The 21009-nt window shown below is 41.7% G+C and overlaps 1 protein-coding gene across 1 annotated transcript in view; it reads left to right on the top strand.

The window, feature by feature from the left end:
• The first annotated feature begins 482 nt into the window (after positions 1-482).
• INO80C (INO80 complex subunit C) overlaps positions 483-21009 on the top strand; it is a 37380-nt gene continuing 16853 nt past the window's right edge. Inside the window, exon 1 of the mRNA XM_053571871.1 lies at positions 483-749. Within this exon, the coding sequence (XP_053427846.1) occupies positions 594-749 (156 nt within the window). The 5' untranslated portion in view covers positions 483-593. The remainder of the gene's footprint in view (positions 750-21009) is intronic.

Here is a 21009-nt window from a genome sequence, read left to right as displayed (position 1 = left end):
TGGGGGTGGAGAGGTGAAAGTTAGGAGAGGAAGCAAAGCTTCCAGGTTCAAAGGGACCTGTGACTTCTAAAGATTAAGAATCACTTCACCCTTTAAGTCCACTTGGGTACTATTTATATACGAAATTCTTCCGTGTGGGAAGGCAGCGGCCAAGAGCAAAGCTAACAGCTTGGCAGTCTGTCTAGTCCAGTGAGAAAGACCCGATTGTTACATTTACAAACACCAAAAGTGATCAGTCTTCTGCTTTAACATGAGAAAAAAATAAATGACTATAAATTATAAAAAATGTAGCTATTTCAAATGACCGGGAGTTGTTCCATTCTGCTACCACCAGGGATTACCAAGCACGTGCCCCAAGGCCCAGTTTCCCAGCTCCTGAGTAGCAAGCCACCGCCCCGCTGACACTTTCCCGCCCTGAGGGAACTGACTTTTCCCGAGCTCCGACTTTTTGATTGCACCAAGAGAAGTCAGCAAAAGCCCTGGGAGTCCAGGCCGGGTTTTCAAGCACCAAGACGGAAGTAACGCCGAGCCGGAAGTCCGAGGGCCCGCCCTGGGAAAGAGGTGGGGGGAGCCGAGGGAAGACTAAGGGTGGGATGGCAGCTCAAATTCCAATTGTAGCCACCACTTCCACTCCCGGGATAGTGCGGAACAGCAAGAAGAGGCCAGCCAGCCCTTCCCACAACGGCAGCAGTGGTGGGGGCTATGGTGCCAGCAAGAAGAAAAGAACATCCGCCTCCAGCTTTGCGCAGGTACGCGGTCGTACTCCTAGACTGCCTCTGCGCGTGCGCGGGCCAGAAGGGGCGGGGCGGGGGGAGGTGGAGCCGGAGCTGAGCCAGGGCACTTGCGCAGGGCCGGGCGCGGGTGGGGCGGGTACCGAGGTATGCTAGTCTGCAGTGTACGTTGAATAGTCCTGGGCAAGTGGGCTTTGATTAAAGAATTACTCACCTTATATTGGCAGTAGATAAGAGAAAGTGGGGAGGTTATTACTGACTTAGTAGAAGGGCCTCCCTGTCCATCGAGGTCCAGGTCTTTTCTGAATGTCAGTCATTCATAAGGTAGCGCGTCTCCCTCTGGTCAGTTCTACCGAGAGGCTTTGAGTTGCATGGAGCCCTGCTACCCTGCATGAATGCAGACAAAGATGTATTGATATATACAACTTATCTTATCCTGAGAAAAGTCCATTTCTGACCCTGGGTTTCCCCATCTTAAAGTGTTTGGGGGCTGGACCTGTTGGGGTGGCTCACGCCTGCAACCCCAGCACTTTGGGAAGCTGAGGCGAGAGGATCTCCTGGTGTAGGCCAGGAATTCAAGACCAGCCTGGGGAACATAGTGAGACTCCATCTCTACAGGAAATAGAAGAACAAGAAAGTGGGTTTGGTCTAAACTTACGGGTTGTTAAGGGTACGCAAAATGATTGTAAATCACTGAGTTCAGCGCCTACCTCAGGTGTCAGGGCATCTGGGCAGTCTAGGGTCTGCAATTCCAGCAAAGAATTTTCAGCAGTGAGTGGCTTGATTTAGGTGCTTTCTGTGGCTCCTACATTTTAGTAAAAGCAATAAAATAGCAAAGATGGGAGTGTGTTACTTTGTGCTCCTCGGCATATGACATGGCACCATTCATCCAGCCAATGGCTGTTCTAGAAATACTGACCTCCTGTCCCTTCTTCCCAAGTTAGTAGTGCTTTCCCCCGCGTTTTAGTACTTCACTAATGTGAGATTTACATACAGTACAATGCATAAATCTTAAGAAAACAGATACTTTTTTACCTATGTAAACACAGATGTTCATGGCCCAGATCAAGATAGCATTTCTAAGAGCCCAGAGAATTCCCTGGTAACCTTTTCTTGTCAGTACTCTCTTCCCTCTGTGATAGAGGTAACCACTCTTCTGTTCGCTCTCTCACCAATGGACTTTGTCTAGTTTCATACATAATGTAAATGGAATCATACAGAACAGTACTCTTGTTTCTGTCTAGGTTCCCTTTTGAAACTATGTGTTTGAGAGTCATTTATTCAGCACATCTGATACATTGCTTAACATACCATATCTGACACACATCTGAGTTGGTTATAGTTTTTGGCTTTATTCTTGTACGAGCAGTGGTATACATACATGCTTTTCCTTCTCTTGAGTAGTAATGGAATTGCTTTGTCAGAAGGTTGGCACACATTAAACTCTGAAACTGTTCAAGCAGGTATTTCGGAAAGTAGCTATACTAGTTTTGTATTCTTATTAGCAAAGTATGAGAATTCCAGTTGCTGTATATCCTGAACAATACATAGATAGCATTGTCCGTCTTTTTAAATTTTAAATGCTATTCCGTTGAGCATGTAGTAATAAGGGTTTCGTTTCTTGGTTGGCTAATGATATCAGTCACCTTTTCGTGTGCTTAGTGTGACCATTCCAGTATCTTTTGTGAAATGCCTGATTATTTTTTGTCATTGGGTTTTTTAAAATTACTAATGTGTAGGAGTTCTTCATATATTCTTGGAGTCCTTTGCCAAATAAATGCATTTGAATACTTTCTTCCCAGTTTGCAAATAGTGCATTTTGAAATCCAGTTGTTCCAGGACCAATGAATGTAGTCAGTACATATTGGGAGGGACAATTGTTTAATCCCAAAGGTATCATTGATCAGTTCCTCCAGCAGGCTGGAAGTTTACAATAATCCAAGGAGGTGGAAATCATAATTCTAATGGCGTCAGGGCTCTTAATAAAGAGAAAGCTGGCTAGATACTCTGTTTGGGCCTCTATCTAAACAGCAGCCCCTGGAGGAGCTGGAAGAACGGGGCGTTTCCTGAAATAGTGAAATCCTCTGTCTTGGCTCTCCTATTCTCCTTAAACCCAGTTGGTGTTTAACCGAAGTGGTGAATAGCCAGCCGGTTATTCCTTCCACCCTTATGAGGAAGGAAAAACCTTGTCTTCTGTCTACTGGAGTTTTAGATTTTCTTTTTTTTTACCTGCTTCAATCCTTCCATCCTAGTTCCCCATTCCTCAGCATATGCAGGCATTAGCACAGTGTCACTGAGAGTTCAGCATTTGGCTCAGTGCCTGTACCACAGTGGTTATGGCGCCAGCCACATACACCAAGGCTGGCGGTTCAAACCTGGCCTGGGCCAGCTAAAACAACGACAACTGCAACAAAAAATAGCTGGGTGTTGTGGCAGGCACCTGTAGTCCCAGCTACTTGGGAGGCTGAGGGAAAGAAAATCGCTTAAGCCAAAGAGTTGGAGGTTGCTGTGAGCTGTGACATCATAGCACTCTACCCAGGGCAATAGTGAGATTCTGTCTCAAAAAAAAAAAAAAAAGAAGAAGAAGAAAGTTTGGCATTTGTCCCCGGAAGCTGCATCAGAAAAACAGGAACAAGTGATTTGAGGAGGTGAAAGGAAAAGTTTATTAATTTGCTGATTTGAGGAGGCTGTCTCAAAAATAGCAGCCAGACCACTCTCTGTTACATTAGTGCTCTAAGTGCTACCTGGAATTTTCCTGAGGTGACTGTCCTCTGCATCCCTTGCTCAGCTTTCCTTTTCTGTTTCAGTTCAGTTCAATCAGCAAGAATTTTTTGCACTATATTTCTGTACTGTTCCCAGCAATATGTTTAATATATTTCAAAGGATTTTAGCTTGTCCACACCGTCCCAAATATCTCCCAGGAGAAGAGAATGACGTATGTACATTCTATTAGTTTTCTACTGCTGCTGTTACAAATTATCACAAAGTTAGTGGATTAGATAACACACATTTATTAGTTCATGATTCTGTAGGTCAGAAGTCCTGACACAATGCGACTAGATTAGCTCTCTGCTCAGGGTATCACAAAGGTTAAATCAAAGTGTTAACTGAACCGAGTTCTTATCTGAAGTCTCAAGAAAACTTTGTGTTCAGGCTCATTCAGATAGTTGGTAGAAATCTGTTCTTCCCAGGGGGTAGGATTGCAGGTTCTTATCTGCTTGCCGCCTGCCAGCCCCTACGCATGTTCCTTGCCACACAGCCTCTCTCGTCTTCAAAGCTGGCTATTGAGGGGGAAAAAAGCTGGCTGTGGAGAATATATCCCTAGTTTGCAATCCCTCTTGATTTTCAGACATCTCCAGCTTCTCTCATTACTGACCTCTGGGCTCTAGATTTAAAGGATTTATGTGGCTAGGTGTGGAGGCTCATGCCTGTAATACCAGCACTTTGGGAGGCTGAGGTGAGAGGAGTGCTTGAAGCCAGGAGTTGGAGAACAGCCTGGACAACTTAGTGAGATCCCGTCTCTACAAAAAGATAAAAAATTTAGCCAGGCATGGTGGTGTGCGCCTGTAGTCCTACTGCACCTATAGCTACTCAGGAGGCTGAGGCAGGAGGGTCAATTGAGCCCCAGATTTTGAGTTACAGTGAGTTCTGACCTTACCATGGAACTCCAGCCTGGGCCACAGAGGAAGACTCTGTCTCTAAAATAAAAAATAACAAAAAAGTACTTATGTGATTAGGGCAGGCACAGCTGGATAATTGCCTTTGTTTAAGGTTAGCTGATTTGAGACCTTAATTACATCTTCAAAACCCTTTCACAGCTATACCTATATTAGTGTTTTCTTGAATAAGTGGGGGAAGGTGTGTGTGCACCAGAGGTGGGGAACTTTGTGGGGAAGGGCATTCTGAAATTATACCTAATATATGAAATAGGTAGGAAGATATTACATGCAGTAATTTTCTAACCTTGAGCCAAAGCTGATTGTAGGTATTGTCTCATGTTGGTGCCCTGCTGTGGCAGGACACAGTGTAGTGCTGGTGGTCAGAGAAGAGGTGGGGAGGCAAGAGGGACCTGAGGTTGACTTTGAGGGGTGGTGGTTTGAATGGGGAAGGCATTCCAGGTTCTGAACCATGCACATGTAATATTAACTCAGATTTCCCAAAGTTTCAGCAGCAGCAAAGTGTTTTTCTACAGATGACTATATTTGTTGAGTTAGAAGAGATTTTGTAGATATTTCAGCACCTAGGTTTCCCTACTTCAATAATTTCAGCTATTTTCTTTCTTAAGGAAAGGAAAAGCATGTAAAATTTTCATGAAATTTAAAAATTTACAAGGCACATTTATATAGGACATTAGTGTGCTTTTCAAGATTATTGAAAATAACTGATAAAATGGATTCTTAAAGTGAGCTTTGCTTTCTAAGTAAAATAGAGTGCATAGATGAAATTTAAAGACGCTTAGAAATTAAAGTGTTTAGAATTCCTTAGGAGTTGAAGAAAGTATTTTTCACCCAAAAATAAAAATAAATTGTTCTGAGGAAAGCATTTGTAGAAGTCTCTTTCTCTTTTTTTATTTTTTTTGAGACAGTATCTCTCTGTTGCCCAGGCTAGGGTACAGTAGCAGAATGATTGCTCACAGCAGTCTCAAACTATGAGGCGCAACCAATCCTCTTGCCTCAGCCTCCTACATCATGCCTGGCTTTTTTTTTTTATTTTTACTTTTGTAGAGATGGTGACTTGCTATGCTGCTCAGGCTGGTCTCAAACTCCTGGCCTCAAGCAACCCCGCCTTGACCTTCCAAAGTGCTGGGATCTTAGGTGCTGAAAGATCTATAAGCGTGGGCCACTATGCCCAACTTAGTGACATCTAAGTGACATCGTAGTGATATCTCCTTTATATCAGTCTTAGGAAATAGTATTAAATAATTTAAATGTACAAAAACAGTTTTTTTACTATTCCATTAAGATGAATCTTTAGCTCAGCAGAAATTACTATTAAGTGTTTATGCTCACTAAATTGTTTAAATTGTTTTAGAATTATAATTCCATGTGTGGATTTATATTTCAGTGTAAGTGGTGTCAGTACTTATTAATATCATGAAAGTGCAGTCCTCCATTCATTCTGGTTGTGTTACTTTGAAAGGATTAATGTTGAGTTGGTGGGCTGGGGAGTAGATAACTATGTTAAAGTTAAAGAAATCATGATTAGTCATCAATAAATTAGTATTCCTAGAGCATTTACTATATGTACCAGGATCTGTTCTAAGCACTAAATATTATTTCATGTAATTCCCCAAACAACCCTCTGTGAGTTGTTATTCTCTTCATTTTACGGGTAAAAAGACTGAAGGCAGAGAGTAGGTAACTTGCCCAAGGTCACACAGCTAATAAGTGGTAGAGGCAGCATTCAAACCCAGGTAGTCTGTCCAGAGTCTACGGTCTTTTCTCTTAACTGCCTCTTTTGATAACACTCTATCAGTTTCTGCCCTGCAAGAAATGGTACTGATTAGATGTATGGTATAACTAAATTCATGGTGCAGAGAAATTCTTTTTGGGAAAATTTTACTAGATGAATATAGGACATTTAGACTTTTCAAATGCCAATTAAAGTTGTTAAAATTTACTGAGAAACCTAGTTAGCAGACTGAGAGTTACTTAATAAGACTTTTGACTTGTGATGGTTAATAAGCAGTTGTTACAGCATCTGAAGTTGAGAGGCAGTAGTTGCCTCTTTAGAAGGATAGTGCAGATGAGGATAGACTCTTCTGTAATTGAGGCAACCAGAGAATGCTGGACTGCTTTGGTTTATTCATTAAAAAAAATCATTCTAGGCAGGACGGTGGTGGCTCACACCTGTAATCCTAGCACTCTGGGAGGCCGAGGTGGGTGGATTGCTTGAACTCATGAGTTCGAGACCAGCCTGAGTCAGAGGGAGCCCCCATCTCTAAAAATAGTCGGACATTGTGACGGGCACATGTAGTCCCAGCTACCTGGGAGGCTGAGGCAAGAGAATCACTTAATCCCAGGAGTTTTAGGTTGCTGTGAGTGGTGATGCCATGACACTCTACTAAGGGCGACAAAGTGAGACTCTATCTCAAAAAAAAAGTCATTGGCTTGGCACCTGTAGCACAGTAGTTACGGCACCAGCCACATACACCAAAGGTGGCGGGTTCGAACCCGAGCTGGGCCAGCTAACGAACAATGACACCTGCAACAAAAAATAGCTGGGTGTTGTGGCAGGCGCCTGTAGTATCAGCTACTTGGGAGGCTGAGGCAAGAGAATCGCTTGAGCCCAAGAGTTTGAGGTTACTGTGAGCTTGACACCTGGCACTCTACCGAGGGTGACATAATGAGACTCTGTCTCAAAAAGCAAAAAAGAAAAAAGTTGTTCTTTTCTATTTTTAAAATTACTTTTTTCTATGTTTAAAGTGGACATAAACTGTCACCCAGTCTCCTCCCCCAACAACTATTCCAAAATGAGTGTTTTACATGTAGATATAGTTTTTCATAATCATAGTTGGTATATGACATTATGTACCTGTTTTTCTTTTTTTTTTTTTTATTGTTGGGGATTCATTGAGGGTACAATAAGCCAGGTTACACTGATTGCAATTGTTAGGTAAAGTCCCTCTTGCAATCATGTCTTGCCCCCATAAAGTGTGACACACACCAAGGCCCCACCCCCCTCCCTCCGTCCCTCTTTCTGCTTCCCCCCCATAACCTTAATTGTCATTAATTGTCCTCATATCAAAATTGAGTACATAGGATTCATGCTTCTCCATTCTTGTGATGCTTTACTAAGAATAATGTCTTCCACTTCCATCCAGGTTAATACAAAGGATGTAAAGTCTCCATTTTTTTTAATGGCTGAATAGTATTCCATGGTATACATATACCACAGCTTGTTAATCCATTCCTGGGTTGGCGGGCATTTAGGCTGTTTCCACATTTTGGCGATTGTAAATTGAGCTGCAATAAACAGTCTAGTACAAGTGTCCTTACGATAAAAGGATTTTTTTCCTTCTGGGTAGATGCCCAGTAATGGGATTGCAGGATCAAATGGGAGGTCTAGCTTGAGTGCTTTGAGGTTTCTCCATACTTCCTTCCAGAAAGGTTGTACTAGTTTGCAGTCCCACCAGCAGTGTAAAAGTGTTCCCTTCTCTCCACATCCACGCCAGCATCTGCAGTTTTGAGATTTTGTGATGTGGGCCATTCTCACTGGGGTTAGATGATATCTCAGGGTTGTTTTGATTTGCATTTCTCTAATATATAGAGATGATGAATTTTTTCATGTGTTTGTTAGCCATTTGTCTGTCATCTTTAGAGAAAGTTCTATTCATGTCTCTTGCCCATTGATATATGGGATTGTTGGCTTTTTTCATGTGGATTAATTTGAGTTCTCTACAGATCCTAGTATCAAGCTTTTGTCTGATTAAAAATATGCAAATATCCTTTCCCATTGTGTAGGTTGTCTCTTTGCTTTGGTTATTGTCTCCTTAGCTGTACAGAAGCTTTTCAGTTTAATGAAGTCCCATTTGTTTATTTTTGTTGTTGTTGCAATTGCCATGGCAGTCTTCTTCATGAAGTCTTTCCCCAGGCCAATATCTTCCAGTGTTTTTCCTATGCTTTCTTTGAGGATTTTTATTGTTTCATGCCTTAAATTTAAGTCCTTTATCCATCTTGAATCAATTTTTGTGAGTGGGGAAAGGTGTGGGTCCAGTTTCAGTCTTTTACATGTAGACATCCAGTTCTCCCAACACCATTTATTGAATAGGGAGTTCTTCCCCCAAGGTATGTTCTTGTTTGGTTTATCGAAGATTAGGTGGTTGTAAGATGTTAGTTTCATTTCTTGGTTTTCAATTCGATTCCAAGTGTCTATGTCTCTGTTTTTGTGCCAGTACCATGCTGTCTTGAGCACTATGGCTTTGTAGTACAGACTAAAATCTGGTATGCTGATGCCCCCAGCTTTATTTTTGTTACAAAGAACTGCCTTAGCTATACGGGGTTTTTTCTGGTTCCATACAAAACGCAGAATCATTTTTTCCAAATCTTGAAAGTACGATGTTGGTATTTTGATAGGAATGGCATTGAATAAGTAGATTGCTTTGGGAAGTATAGACATTTTAACAATGTTGATTCTTCCCGTCCATGAGCATGGTATGTTCTTCCATTTGTTAATATCCTCTGCTATTTCCTTTCTGAGGATTTCATAGTTTTCTTTATAGAGGTCCTTCACCTCTTTCGTTAGGTATATTCCTAGGTATTTCATTTTCTTTGAAACTATGGTGAAGGGAGTTGTGTCCTTAATTAGCTTCTCATCTAGACTGTTACTGGTGTATACAAAGACTACTGATTTGTGGACATTGATTTTATATCCTGAAACATTACTGTATTTTTTGATGACTTCTAGGAGTCTTGTGGTTGAGTCTTTGGGGTTCTCTAAGTATAAGATCATGTCATCAGCAAAGAGGGAGAGTTTGACCTCCTCTGCTCCCATTTGGATTCCCTTTATTTCCTTGTCTTGCCTAATTGTATTGGCTAGAACTTCCAGCGCTACGTTGAATAGTAAAGGTGACAGAGGACAACCTTGTCTGATTCCAGTTCTAAGAGGAAAAGCTTTCAGTTTTACTCCATTCAGTAAAATATTGGCTGTGGGTTTGTCATAGATAGCTTCAATCAGTTTTAGAAATGTGCCACCTATGCCTATACTCTTCAGTGTTCTAATTAGAAAAGGATGCTGGATTTTATAAAATGCTTTTTCTGCATCTATTGAGAGGATCATGTGATCTTCATTTTTGCCTCTGTTAATATGGTGGATAACGTTTATATACTTGCGTATGTTAAACCAGCCTTGCATCCCTGGGATGAAGCCTACTTGATCATGATGAATGACTTTATTGATGATAAGCTGTAATCTATTGGCTAGGATTTTGTTGAAGAATTTTTGCCTCTATATTCATGAGTGAGATTGGTCTGAAATTCTCCTTTTTGTTTGGGTCTTTTCCTGGTTTTGGTATCAGGGTGATGTTTGCTTCATAGAATGTGTTGGGGAAGATTCCTTTTTCCTCAATTCTTTGGAATAATTTCTGCGGTACAGGAATAAGCTCTTCCTTGAAGGTTTGATAGACTTCTCGAGTGAAGCCATCTGGACCAGGGCATTTTTTTGGTTGGAAGATTTTTTTATTCTTTCTTTGATCTCAGTGCTTGCAATTGGTCTGTTCAGGAGCTCTATTTCTTCCTGGCTGAGTCTAGGGAGAGGGTGTGATTCCAAATATTGATCCATTTCCTTCACATTGTCAAATTTCTGGGCATAGAGTTTCTGGTAGTATTCAGAGATGATCTCTTGTATCTCTCTGGGATCAGTTGTTATTTCCCCTTTATCATTTCTGATTGAGGTTACTAGAGATTTTACTTTTCTATTCCTCGTTAGTCTGGCCAATGATTTATCTATTTTATTTATTTTTTCAAAAAACCAACTCCTTGTTTCATTAATTTTCTGAGTGATTCTTTTGTTTTCAATTTCATTGATCTCTGATTTGATTTTGGATATTTCTTTTCTTCTACTGAGTTTAGGCTTAGATTGTTCTTCTTTTTCCAATTCCATAAGATCTCTTGTGAGATTGTTGATGCGCTCTGTTTCTGTTTTCGAATGTAGGCATCTAAAGCGATGAATTTTCCTCTCAAAACTGCTTTTGCAGTATCCCACAGGTTTTGGTAGCTTGTGTCTTCATTGTTGTTATGCTCAAGGAAGTTAATGATTTCCTGTTTTATTTCTTCCTGCACCCATCTGTTATTCAACACAAGATTGTTTAATTTCCATGCCTTTGGGTGGGGTCGAGCATTTTTGTTAGAGTTGAGTTCCACCTTTAGTGCCTTATGGTCTGAAAAGATACAAGGTAAAATTTCAATTCTTTTGATTCTGTTGATATTTGTTTTGTGTCCCAGGATATGATCAATTTTGGAGAATGTTCCATGGGGTGATGAGAAGAATGTATATTCTTTAACTTTGGGATGGAGTGTTCTATATGCGTCTATCAAGCACAGTTGTTCTAGGGTCTCATTTAAATCTCTTATATCTTTGTTTAATTTCTGTTTAGAGGATCTGTCCAGCTCTGTAAGAGGAGTGTTAAAGTCCCCTGTTATGATGGTATTATCAGATATCATATTGCTCAGACTGAGTAAGGTCTGTTTCAAGAATCTGGGAGCATTTAAATTGGGTGCATAAATATTTAGAATTGAAATGTCTTCTTGTTGTATTTTTCCCTTGACCAATATAAAGTGACCATCTTTGTCTTTTTTGACTTTAGTTGCTTTAAATCCACATGTATCTGAAAATAAGATTGCAACTCCTCTTTTCTTCTGAATTCCATTTGCCTGAAAAATTGTCTTCCAACCCTTGACTCGGAGCTTTAATTTGTCTTTTGAAGCCAGGTGTGTTTCTTGCAGACAGCAAATGGATGGCTTGTGTTTTTTAATCCAGTCAACCAATCTATGTCTCTTCAGTGGGGAATTGAAGCCATTAACATTTATTGAGATAATTGATAAGTGTGGTAGTATTCTATTTATCTTATTTTGTGAGAGTCCATTGCTTAGTTTTATCTTTTGCATCAGTGTGGAGGTTAGGTTCTGTCCTTTAATTTCTGAGTTCTTGCTCTGCTGCTGATCCATTGTGGTGGTCAGTGTGCAGAACAGGTTGAAGTATTTCCTGTAGAGCTGGTCTTGTTGTGGCGAATTTCCTCAATTTTTTTTTTTATTAAATCATAACTGTATACCTTGATATGATCATGGGGCATCATACACTCGCTTCATAAACCATTTGACAGATTTTTATCACAGTGGTTAACATAGCCTTTCTGGCGTTATCTCAGTTACTGTGCAAAACATTTACATTCTACATTTACCAAGTTTCGCAAATACCCCTGTAATATGCACCACAGGTGTGATCCCAACTATCCCCCTCCCTCTACCCACCACCCCCCCCTTTCCCACTTCCCCCTGTTGTTAAGTTGTAGCTGGGTTATAGCTTTCATGTGAGAGTCCCAAATTAGTTTCATAGTAGGGCTGTGTACATTGGGTACTTTTTCTTCCATTCTTGAAATACTTTACTAAGAAGAATATGTTCCAGCTCCATCCATGTAAACATGAAAGAGGTAAAGTCTCCATCTTTCTTTAAGGCTGCATAGTATTCCATGGTATACATATACCACAATTTATTAATCCATTCGTGGATCGATGGGCACTTGGGCTTTTTCCATGACTTAGCTATTATGAATTGGGCTGCAATAAACATTCTGGTACAAATATCTTTGTTATGTTGTGATTTTTGGTCTTCTGGGTATATGCCCAGCAGAGGAATTACAGGATTGAATGGCAGATCTATTTTTAGATCTCTGAGTGTTCTCCATATATCTTTCCAAAAGGAATGTATTAATTTGCATTCCCACCAGCAGTGCAGAAGTGTTCCCTTTTCTCCGCATCCACGCCAACATCTCTGGTCTTGAGATTTTGTGATATAGGCTAGTCTCATTGGAGTTAGATGATATCTCAAAGTAGTTTTGATTTGCATTTCTCTGATGATTAAAGATGATGAGCATTTTTTCATATGTCTGAAGGCCATGCGCCTGTCTTCTTCAGAGAAGTTTCTCTTCAAATCCCTTGCCCAACCTGCGATGGGATCCCTTGTTTTTTTCTTGCTGATGCGTTTGAGTTCTCTGTGGATTCTGAGAATCCTTTAAACCTTTGTCAGAGATATACCCTGCAAATATCTTCTCCCATTCTGAGGGCTGTCTGCTTGCTCTGCTTACTGTGTTCGTAGCTGTGCAGAAGCTTTTTAGTTTGATCAAGTCCCAGTAGTGTATTTTTGAAGCTGCTTCAATGGCCCGGGGTGTTCTCCTCATGAAATACTCACCCAGACCAATTTCTTCAAGGGTTTTCCCTGCATTCTCCTCTAGTATTTTTATAGTTTCATGTCTTAAGTTTAAATCTTTAATCCAATGAGAGTCTATCTTAGTTAATGGTGAAAGGTGTGGGTCCAATTTCAGTCTTCTGCAGGTTGCCAGCCAGTTCACCCAGCACCATTTGTTAAATAGGGAATCTTTTCCCCACTGAATGTTTTTAATTGGCTTGTCAAAAATCAAATAGCGGTAAGTAGCTGGATTCATCTCTTGGTTCTCTATTCTGTTCCAGATATCTACTTCTCTGTTTTTGTGCCAATACCATGCTGTTTTGATCACTATCGATTTGTAGTAAAGTCTGAGGTCTGGTAGTGTGATTCCTCCTGTTTTGTTTTTATTTCTGAGTAATGTCTTGGCTGTTCGAGGTTTTTTCTGATTCCATATAAAACGAAGTAATGTTTTTTCAAGATCTTTAAAATATGACAGTGGAGCTTTAATAGGGAGTGCGTTGAAATTATATATTGCTTTGGGTAGTATGGACATTTTGATAATGTTGATTCTTCCCAGCCATGAGCATGGTATGTTTTTCCATTTGTTAACATTTTCAGCTATTTCTTTTCTTAGAGTTTCATAGTTCTCTTTATAGAGATCTTTCATGTCTTTTGTTAGGTAAATTCCCAAATATTTCATCTTCTTTGGCACTACTGTGAATGGGATAGAGTCCTTAACTGCTTTTTCAATTTGACTGTTGTTGGTGTATATAAAGGCTACCGATTTATGAATGTTGATTTTGTAACCTGAGACGCTGCTGTATTCCTTGATCACTTCTAGGAGTTTTGTAGTAGAGTCCCTAGTGTTTTCCAGATACACAATCATATCATCTGCGAAGAGCAAAAGTTAGATCTCTTCTGACCCTATATGGATACCCTTGATCGCCTTTTCTTCCCTAATTGCGGTGGCTAAAACTTCCATTACAATGTTGAAAAGCAATGGAGACAATGGGCAGCCTTGTCTGGTTCCTGATCTGAGTGGAAATGATTCCAATTTAACTCCATTCAATATGATATTGGCTGTGGGTTTGCTGTAGATAGCCTCAATCAGTTTAAGAAAAGTCCCTTCTAGACCAATTTTCTTGAGTGTTCTGATCATGAAGGGATGCTGGATATTATCGAAAGCTTTTTCTGCATCAATTGAGAGAATCATATGGTCTTTGTTTTTTAATTTGTTTATGTGCTGAATTACATGTATAGATTTACGTATATTGAACCACCCTTGAGACCCTGGGATAAAACCAACTTGGTCATGATGTATAATTTGTTTGACGTATTGCTGGATTCTGTTTGTTAGGATCTTGTTGAATATTTTTGCAGCTATATTCATTAGTGATATTGGTCTATAATTTTCTTTTCTTGTTGGGTCTTTTCCTGGTTTGGGGATCAGGGTGATGTTTGCTTCATAGAACGTGTTGGGTAGTCTTCCTTCTTTTTCTACATTTTGGAACAGGTTGAGTAATATAGGTACTAATTCCTCTTTAAAGGTTTGGTAGAATTCTGACGTGAAACCATCTGGTCCCGGGCTTTTCTTTTTAGGGAGGTTTTGTATAGTTGATGCTATTTCTGAACTTGATATGGGTCTGTTCAACATTTCCACTTGATTCCGGTTAAGTCTTGGAAGGTGGCGTGCTTCCAAGTATCGGTCTATTTCCTTCAGATTTTCATATTTCTGAGAATAAAGTTTCTTGTAATATTCATTAAGGATTTTTTGGATTTCTGATGAGTCTGTGGTTATTTCGTTTTTGTTGTTTCTGATTGATGATATTAGAGATTTTACTCTTTTTTTCCTAATTAGGTTGGCCAGAGGTTTATCCATTTTATTGACCTTTTCAAAAAACCAGCTTTTTGATTTATTGATCTGTTGTATTATTCTTTTGTTTTCAATTTCATTTAATTCTGCTCTAATTTTGGTTATTTCTTTTCTTCTACTGGGTTTGGGGTTGGAATGTTCTTCCTTTTCCAGTTGCGTGAGATGTCCCATTAAGTTGTTAACTTCCTTTCTTTCCGTTCTCTTGAGGAAGGCTTGCAGTGCTGTAAATTTCCCTCTTAGAACTGCCTTTGCGGTGTCCCAGAGGTTCTGATAGTTTGTGTCTTCATTGTCATTTTGTTCCAAAAAATTGGCGATTTCTTTCTTAATCTCATGTCTGACCCAGCTATCATTCAGCATAAGGTTATTTAACTTCCATGTTTTTGTATGGGTATGCAGATTCCTGTTGTTACTCAATTCAAGTTTTATTCCATGATGGTCCGAGAAGATGCATGGAATAATTTCTATTCCTTTAAATTTACTGAGGTTAGACTTGTGACCTAAAATGTGGTCAATTTTGGAGTAAGTTCCGTAGGCAGATGAGAAGTATGTGTATTCAGTTTTGTTGGGTTGAAATGTTCTGTAGATGTCTGCTAAATCTAAATATTGGATGGTTAGGTTTAAATCTAAGATTTCTTTGCTCAGCTTCTTTCTGGAGGATCGATGCAACACTGCCAAGGGAGTGTTGAAATCTCCGACGATTATGGAGCTGGAGGAAATCAAGTTACTAATGTCTGTTAGAGTTTCTCTTATAAATTGAGGTGCATTCTGGTTGGGTGCATAGATATTAATAATTGAGATCTCATCATATTGAGTATTACCTTTAACAAATATGAAGTGACCATTCTTGTCCTTCCTTACTTTTGATGGTTTAAAACCTACTGTATCTGCAAATAAAATTGCAACACCTGCTTTTTTCTGATTACCATTTGCCTGAAATATAGATGACCATCCTTTCACCCTGAGTCTGTATTTGTCTTTTAAGTTGAGATGTGACTCTTGTATGCAACAAATATCTGGCTTGAGTTTTTGTATCCAGTCAGCTAACCTATGCCTCTTTAGAGGACAGTTTAAGCCATTCACATTGATGGAGAGTATTGATAAGTCTGGTGGAATTTTGGGTATCGAGTTTTTCAAAGGTCCAGTGGACATTTTTAATCCTTTCGCCAGTGTGGAAGTTGGAGTTTGATCCGAAGTTTCTGAGTGAGTTTACTTTTGTGGTATAGGATTGGGTTGGTCATTGTGGAGGATAGGTCTGAGAACATCCTGAAGAGCTGGTTTACTTATGGCAAATTTTTTCAACATATGAATGTCATTGAAGTATTTAATTTCTCCATCATAGATGAAACTCAGTTTAGCTGGATACAAGATCGTGGGTTGAAAGTTTTTTTGCTTTAGGAGATTAAAAGTTGATGACCAGCCTCTTCTGGCTTGAAAAGTTTCAGCAGAGAGATCTGCAGTTATTCTAATATTCTTACTTTTGTACGTAATGGTTTTCTTTCACCGGGCTGCTTTGAGAATCTTCTCTTTCATGTTAACTTTAGTGAAGCTAATTATGATATGTCTGGGGGATGACTTATTGGGGTTGAATCGTGCTGGGGTTCTGAAGCTGTCTGCTATCTGAATTTCAGATTCTCTAGGCATGTCTGGAAAATTTTCTTTCATAATTTCATGCAGAAGGGCCTCTGTGCCCCTGGAGGCCACTTCATCGTTCTCAGAAATCCCTATAATCCTTATGTTGCTTTTTTTTGAATTATCTGAGAGTTCTCTGAGTGAGTGATCCGTTTTTGCTTTCCATTTCTCTTCGTCTTGGAGAGATTGGGAGCGTTCGAAGACTTTATCTTCAATGTCAGAAATCCTTTCTTCTGCTTGCTGCATTCTGTTACTGAGGGATTCTACTGTACTTTTCATATCTTTGAGGGCTGTAAGTTCTTGCTTCAGTGTGTCTAAGTCTTTGGTGGTTTTGTCTTTAAATTCGTTAAATTCTTGAGACAATTTTTGAATTTCTCCTCGAATTCCTAATTCCATTTTATTAATCTTGTCTGCAATCCAAATTCTGAATTCGATTTCTGACATCTCAGCCAGTTGTTTATGAATGGGATCTTCAATCACATCTGCCATATCTTTTCTTGTGGGGGTTGATCTATTCTGGTTATTCATGTTACCAGAGTTTTTCCGCTGATTCCGCCCCATGGTTATTTTACTCCCTTTGGTTTTTCCCCTGGGGTTTTATCGAGGGCCCGTACAGTGTTGTGGCCTGAGAAACTGGGGCCCTGTCTGGTGTGGTGGAGCAAAGTGGTTCTGTCTTGTTTTCAGCTGGTTTCTGTTCGATCCTATTGCAACTTCTACTCTGGCTTGAAATCTCAGCTGTGTGGAAAAATCAGCAATTAAGTCACCCCGCCTGCCCACCTCTGGCCCCAGTTGGAAAAGGAGAATCAAACCGTCCTACAACCGCACACCCAGAGCACCACCTGAAAAGTCCTCAGTCTATTAGCCCAGTTCAAAAGGTCCAAATTAACTGTCTCAATCGGCACCTGTCTCGGGTGGGAGAGTTCAAGAGGTCTCTGGGAACTGGATCACAGGGGCCTGGTGACTCCTCTGACACGGCTGACCCCAGTGCAGCATGGAGTCAGGAGGAGCCACCCAGCAAACAGAGCAGTCTAGGAAGGTTGACGTCTCCTTCCCCACTTTGCCCCTCCGTCGGACCCAGTCATTGGTATCTCTGCAGATGGCTAACCCAGTTGCCTGCAGTGAACAGACACTCCAGGGGTTTGCACCTGCCTGAATCGCAAGGAAGTCTGCCAGGCCCCCGCAGACTGCCGCTATCTAGCAGGAGGAGATGGGGCCTGACATCTTTGAGTGTTTGATGCAGGTGATGGGAAGGAGGTGTTCACTCAGGCTTAGCCCCGTCCCTGATGGATGCTGCTAACAGAACAGACAACTTTGCGGGGTTCTGTCTCTGTTCCTGTGGAAATCTCCTACAGAAGACGGGCTGTTTTGAGTTCAAACGTCTTTGCTGTTGGAGGTTTGCGTCCGATCACCTCTCTGGGTCGGCCCCGCCCTGGAAGCTTCCCGGGTTTGTGAGCAGTGTCAGGAAATCCCCCGCTCACCCGTGGCCTCCTCTGGTTGCCCAGGGAGACAGGGGGTGTGGCCTCAGAATATCCAGAATTGAGCGTTCTGCCGTTAAAGAAAAAACGGCTGTTGATCTACCTCCAGGGAACTGCTGCTCTGGTGTGGGCACTCAGCCAACCCTTTTCTCCTCTGTCTCGCGCCCCAGAGTCAGCACTGAGTGACCGCAGTTTGTGCTGGGTCCACACCCCTCAAGAGATCCCCCAAGAATCAGAACTCTTGGGGGATAGGCCCCCAGACCCTGATTGGGAGTGGGGGTGGGGGAAGCTAGAGTTTCATTCAGTTTTATGCAACAATACGGCCCGGGGAGGGCTCTTGCACTGCACCGCAGGGAAGTGCCGCCAAGGCTTGATTTCCCTCAGCAGAGTGCCCTCTCCTCGCTCACGTGTCCCCAGAGTCAGCGCTGACCTGACGCAGCTCAGGCACTGTGCACTCCCCTCAAGAAGTCACCCAAGGATCCGAACTCCTGCGGGATAGGCCCTCAGACCCCGAGTGAGAGTAGGGGCTCTCAGCTGTCAGCGGGGAAGCTAGAGTCTTATTCAGTCTTGTGCCCCGTAATGTTGCCCGGGGAGGGTTGCTGCACTGCACCGCAGGGAAGTGCCGCGCGAGGCGTGACTCCCCCTCAGCCCGGTGCCCTCTCCTCACTCGCGGGCCTCAGAATCAATGCTGACCAGTCGCAACGCGGGGACTGTCCACTCCCCTTGAGAAATCACCCAAGGATCCGAACTCCTGCGGGACAGGCCTCCAGACCTCAGTGGGTGGGAGGGGAGCGCCGGGAGGGTTGCCGGCAAAGGATTCCCAAAGTTTTATTCAGTTTTATGCCTGGCAGGAGAACGCCACGGCACCCCAGTAGGGGAGGTAGGTCCAGTTTTTAGAAGGTCTCTCCCGTGGAGTGTAGTGGGAGGGCCTTTAATTTCTGCCCGCTTGTTTCATTGTGGGGCTCTTGAGCCGGTCTCATGGGGGAGGGGGACTCCCGTCCGCTTGGTGGTGGATTTTGTACCTTTTGTTTGCGTCCTTGTGATCACAGCTTGCCTCAGCGGTGTTGATGTGCGTTCTTCAACCTTCTCTCTTGGTGAGGCTCAAGTCCACCAGGATACTTACTAAATTCCTGTCCCTTAACTCTCCTTCTGGACGGGAGCCTCTGTTGAAAGCTGGCTTCAGTCCGCCATCTTGTCTCCCTCCTCCTCAATGTTTGTATATCTGTAAATGATTTGATTTCTCCGTCAATTTTGAAGCTTAGCTTAGCAGGATACAGAATTCTGGGCTGGAAATTGTTCTGTTTAAGTAGATTAAAGGTAGATGACCATTGTCTTCTTGCTTGGAAAGTTTCATTAGAGAAGTCTGCGGTCACTCTGATGGATTTGCCCCTGTAGGTCAACTGGCGCTTACTCCTGGCAGCTTGCAGAATCTTTTCTTTTGTCTTGACTTTGGACAGGTTCATCACAATGTGTTTTGGAGAAGCTCGGTTAGAGTTGAGGCTACCTGGGGTCCGATATCCCTCTGAAAGCAGTGTGTCAGAATCTTTGGTGATATTTGGGAAATTTTCTTTTATAATATTCTCTAGTATGGCTTCCATTCCTCTGGGGCATTCTTCTTCCCCTTCTGGAATTCCTATAACTCGTATGTTGGAATGCTTCATAAAGTCCCATAATTCTGACAGTGAACGTTCTGCTTTCTCTCTCTTGTTTTCTGCCTCTTTTACTATCTGAGTTATCTGAAGAACTTTGTCTTCTACCTCTGAAATTCTTTCTTCTGCATGGTCTAACCTGTTGCTGATACTTTCCATTGCATCTTTAAGTTCCCTAATTGACTCTTTCAGTTCCTTCAGCTCTGCTATATCCTTTTTATATTCTTCATATCGTTCATCTCTTATTTGATTCTGTTTTTGGATTTCCTTTTGGGTATCTTCCACTTTATTAGCAGTTTCCTTCATTGTTTCCATCATTTCTTTCATTGTTTTCAACATGTGTATTCTAAATTCCCTTTCTGTTATTCCTAACATTTCTTTATAGGTGGAATCATCTGCAGTAGCTACCTCATGGTCCCTTGGCGGTGTTGTTCTGGACTGGTTCTTCATGTTGCCTGGAGTTTTCTGCTGATTCTTCCTCATGAGTGATTTCTTTTATCTGTTTCCTTGCCCTAATTTTCCTTTCACTTCCTCTTGCTTTTTAAGTTCTTGCACCTGTGGACTAAGGGTTACTGGACCAGAAGGGTGAGAAGGTTGAAGAGCAAAAAAGGGATGAAAGAAAGGAGGACCGAGTGATAAGAAAAACAAAGAAAAATAGATAAAGGAGAGGGTTTGGGTGAACGGAATTTTGACAAAAAGAAGAGAGGCACAGAAAGAGGGAGACAGAGCAATATAGTTGTACAGTAGGGTACTTTGACACAACCTTAAAAAAAAACCCACCTTCTGGGGGTGCCCAATTGGGTGGTTCCCTTGAGGTCAGCAGCTCTCTGCTAACCTGATCAAACACAGTACCCCACCTCCACCAAGTAGAGAGGAAAGACAAAAATGCTATAAATCAAACCAAAACAAGCAAACAGAAAAGTTTACGGGATAAAATTGGGTGGAAAACCAAATAATAGCGGTAGAAACACTAGCAAAAATGAAGTTCTAATTATTGAAAAAGGCAGCAATGGGAAATTATAATTGAACTAGAAAAATTGAGAAAGAAAAAGGATCTGTATGGAAAAGGTTGAACTTAAAAAACAAAACAACATCAACAACATCAAAATAAACAAAAAAAACCAACCAAACCAAAAAAAACACAACCAAAAACAAAGCAGTATTTATATGTTATTGAATATTGTCTCGGCAACACGTGGTCTTCTGGGGTATGAGATGTTAATCACAGTTCTGATACGACTGGAGGCTGCTGATTTCTCAAACCCCAGCAGGTAGACACCCTAAATCTCTCTTCAGCCCACTTAAGAGGCACTTTGAACTTGTAAACTTGCTGAGCAGAAACTTTCCCTGGAAAGTGCTTGTCGCTGGAATCACTGCTGAAGTGGCTATCCACTTAGTGTGCCAAAACCGGTCTCACTCTGCTCCTGAGTGTTAGGGCTGCAAGGCGGCTCAGACCCCACCCTTAGGCTACTTGGTCACTGGGTTACCAGCTCCCACCCAATTCTAGCTCTGTGACCCTGAGGGCGGAGTTGCCGGGGCAGATCACTCACAATGGCTCCCTGTGACCCACAGCCAAACACTATTAGCTCCGTCTGGCTCAGCGGCTCAGACTGGGGCCCTAGACAACGGCCAAAGTTCTCCGCACTCCCACTCAGGCTCTCCCCAAGGCAGTTCAACTGAGTGCCAAGTCCAAAGACACCAAAACAGTTCACAGGTAAGGCCTTTCTGGTTTGCAGTCTCGCTGCTACTGAACTTACAGTTGCGGGCGGGTT

This window comes from Nycticebus coucang, chromosome 19 (genome assembly GCF_027406575.1).
Source record: "Nycticebus coucang isolate mNycCou1 chromosome 19, mNycCou1.pri, whole genome shotgun sequence".
NCBI lineage: Eukaryota > Metazoa > Chordata > Mammalia > Primates > Lorisidae > Nycticebus > Nycticebus coucang.
Note: the sequence above shows the minus strand (reverse complement) of the source record. Positions and strands in the feature narration are given on the sequence as shown.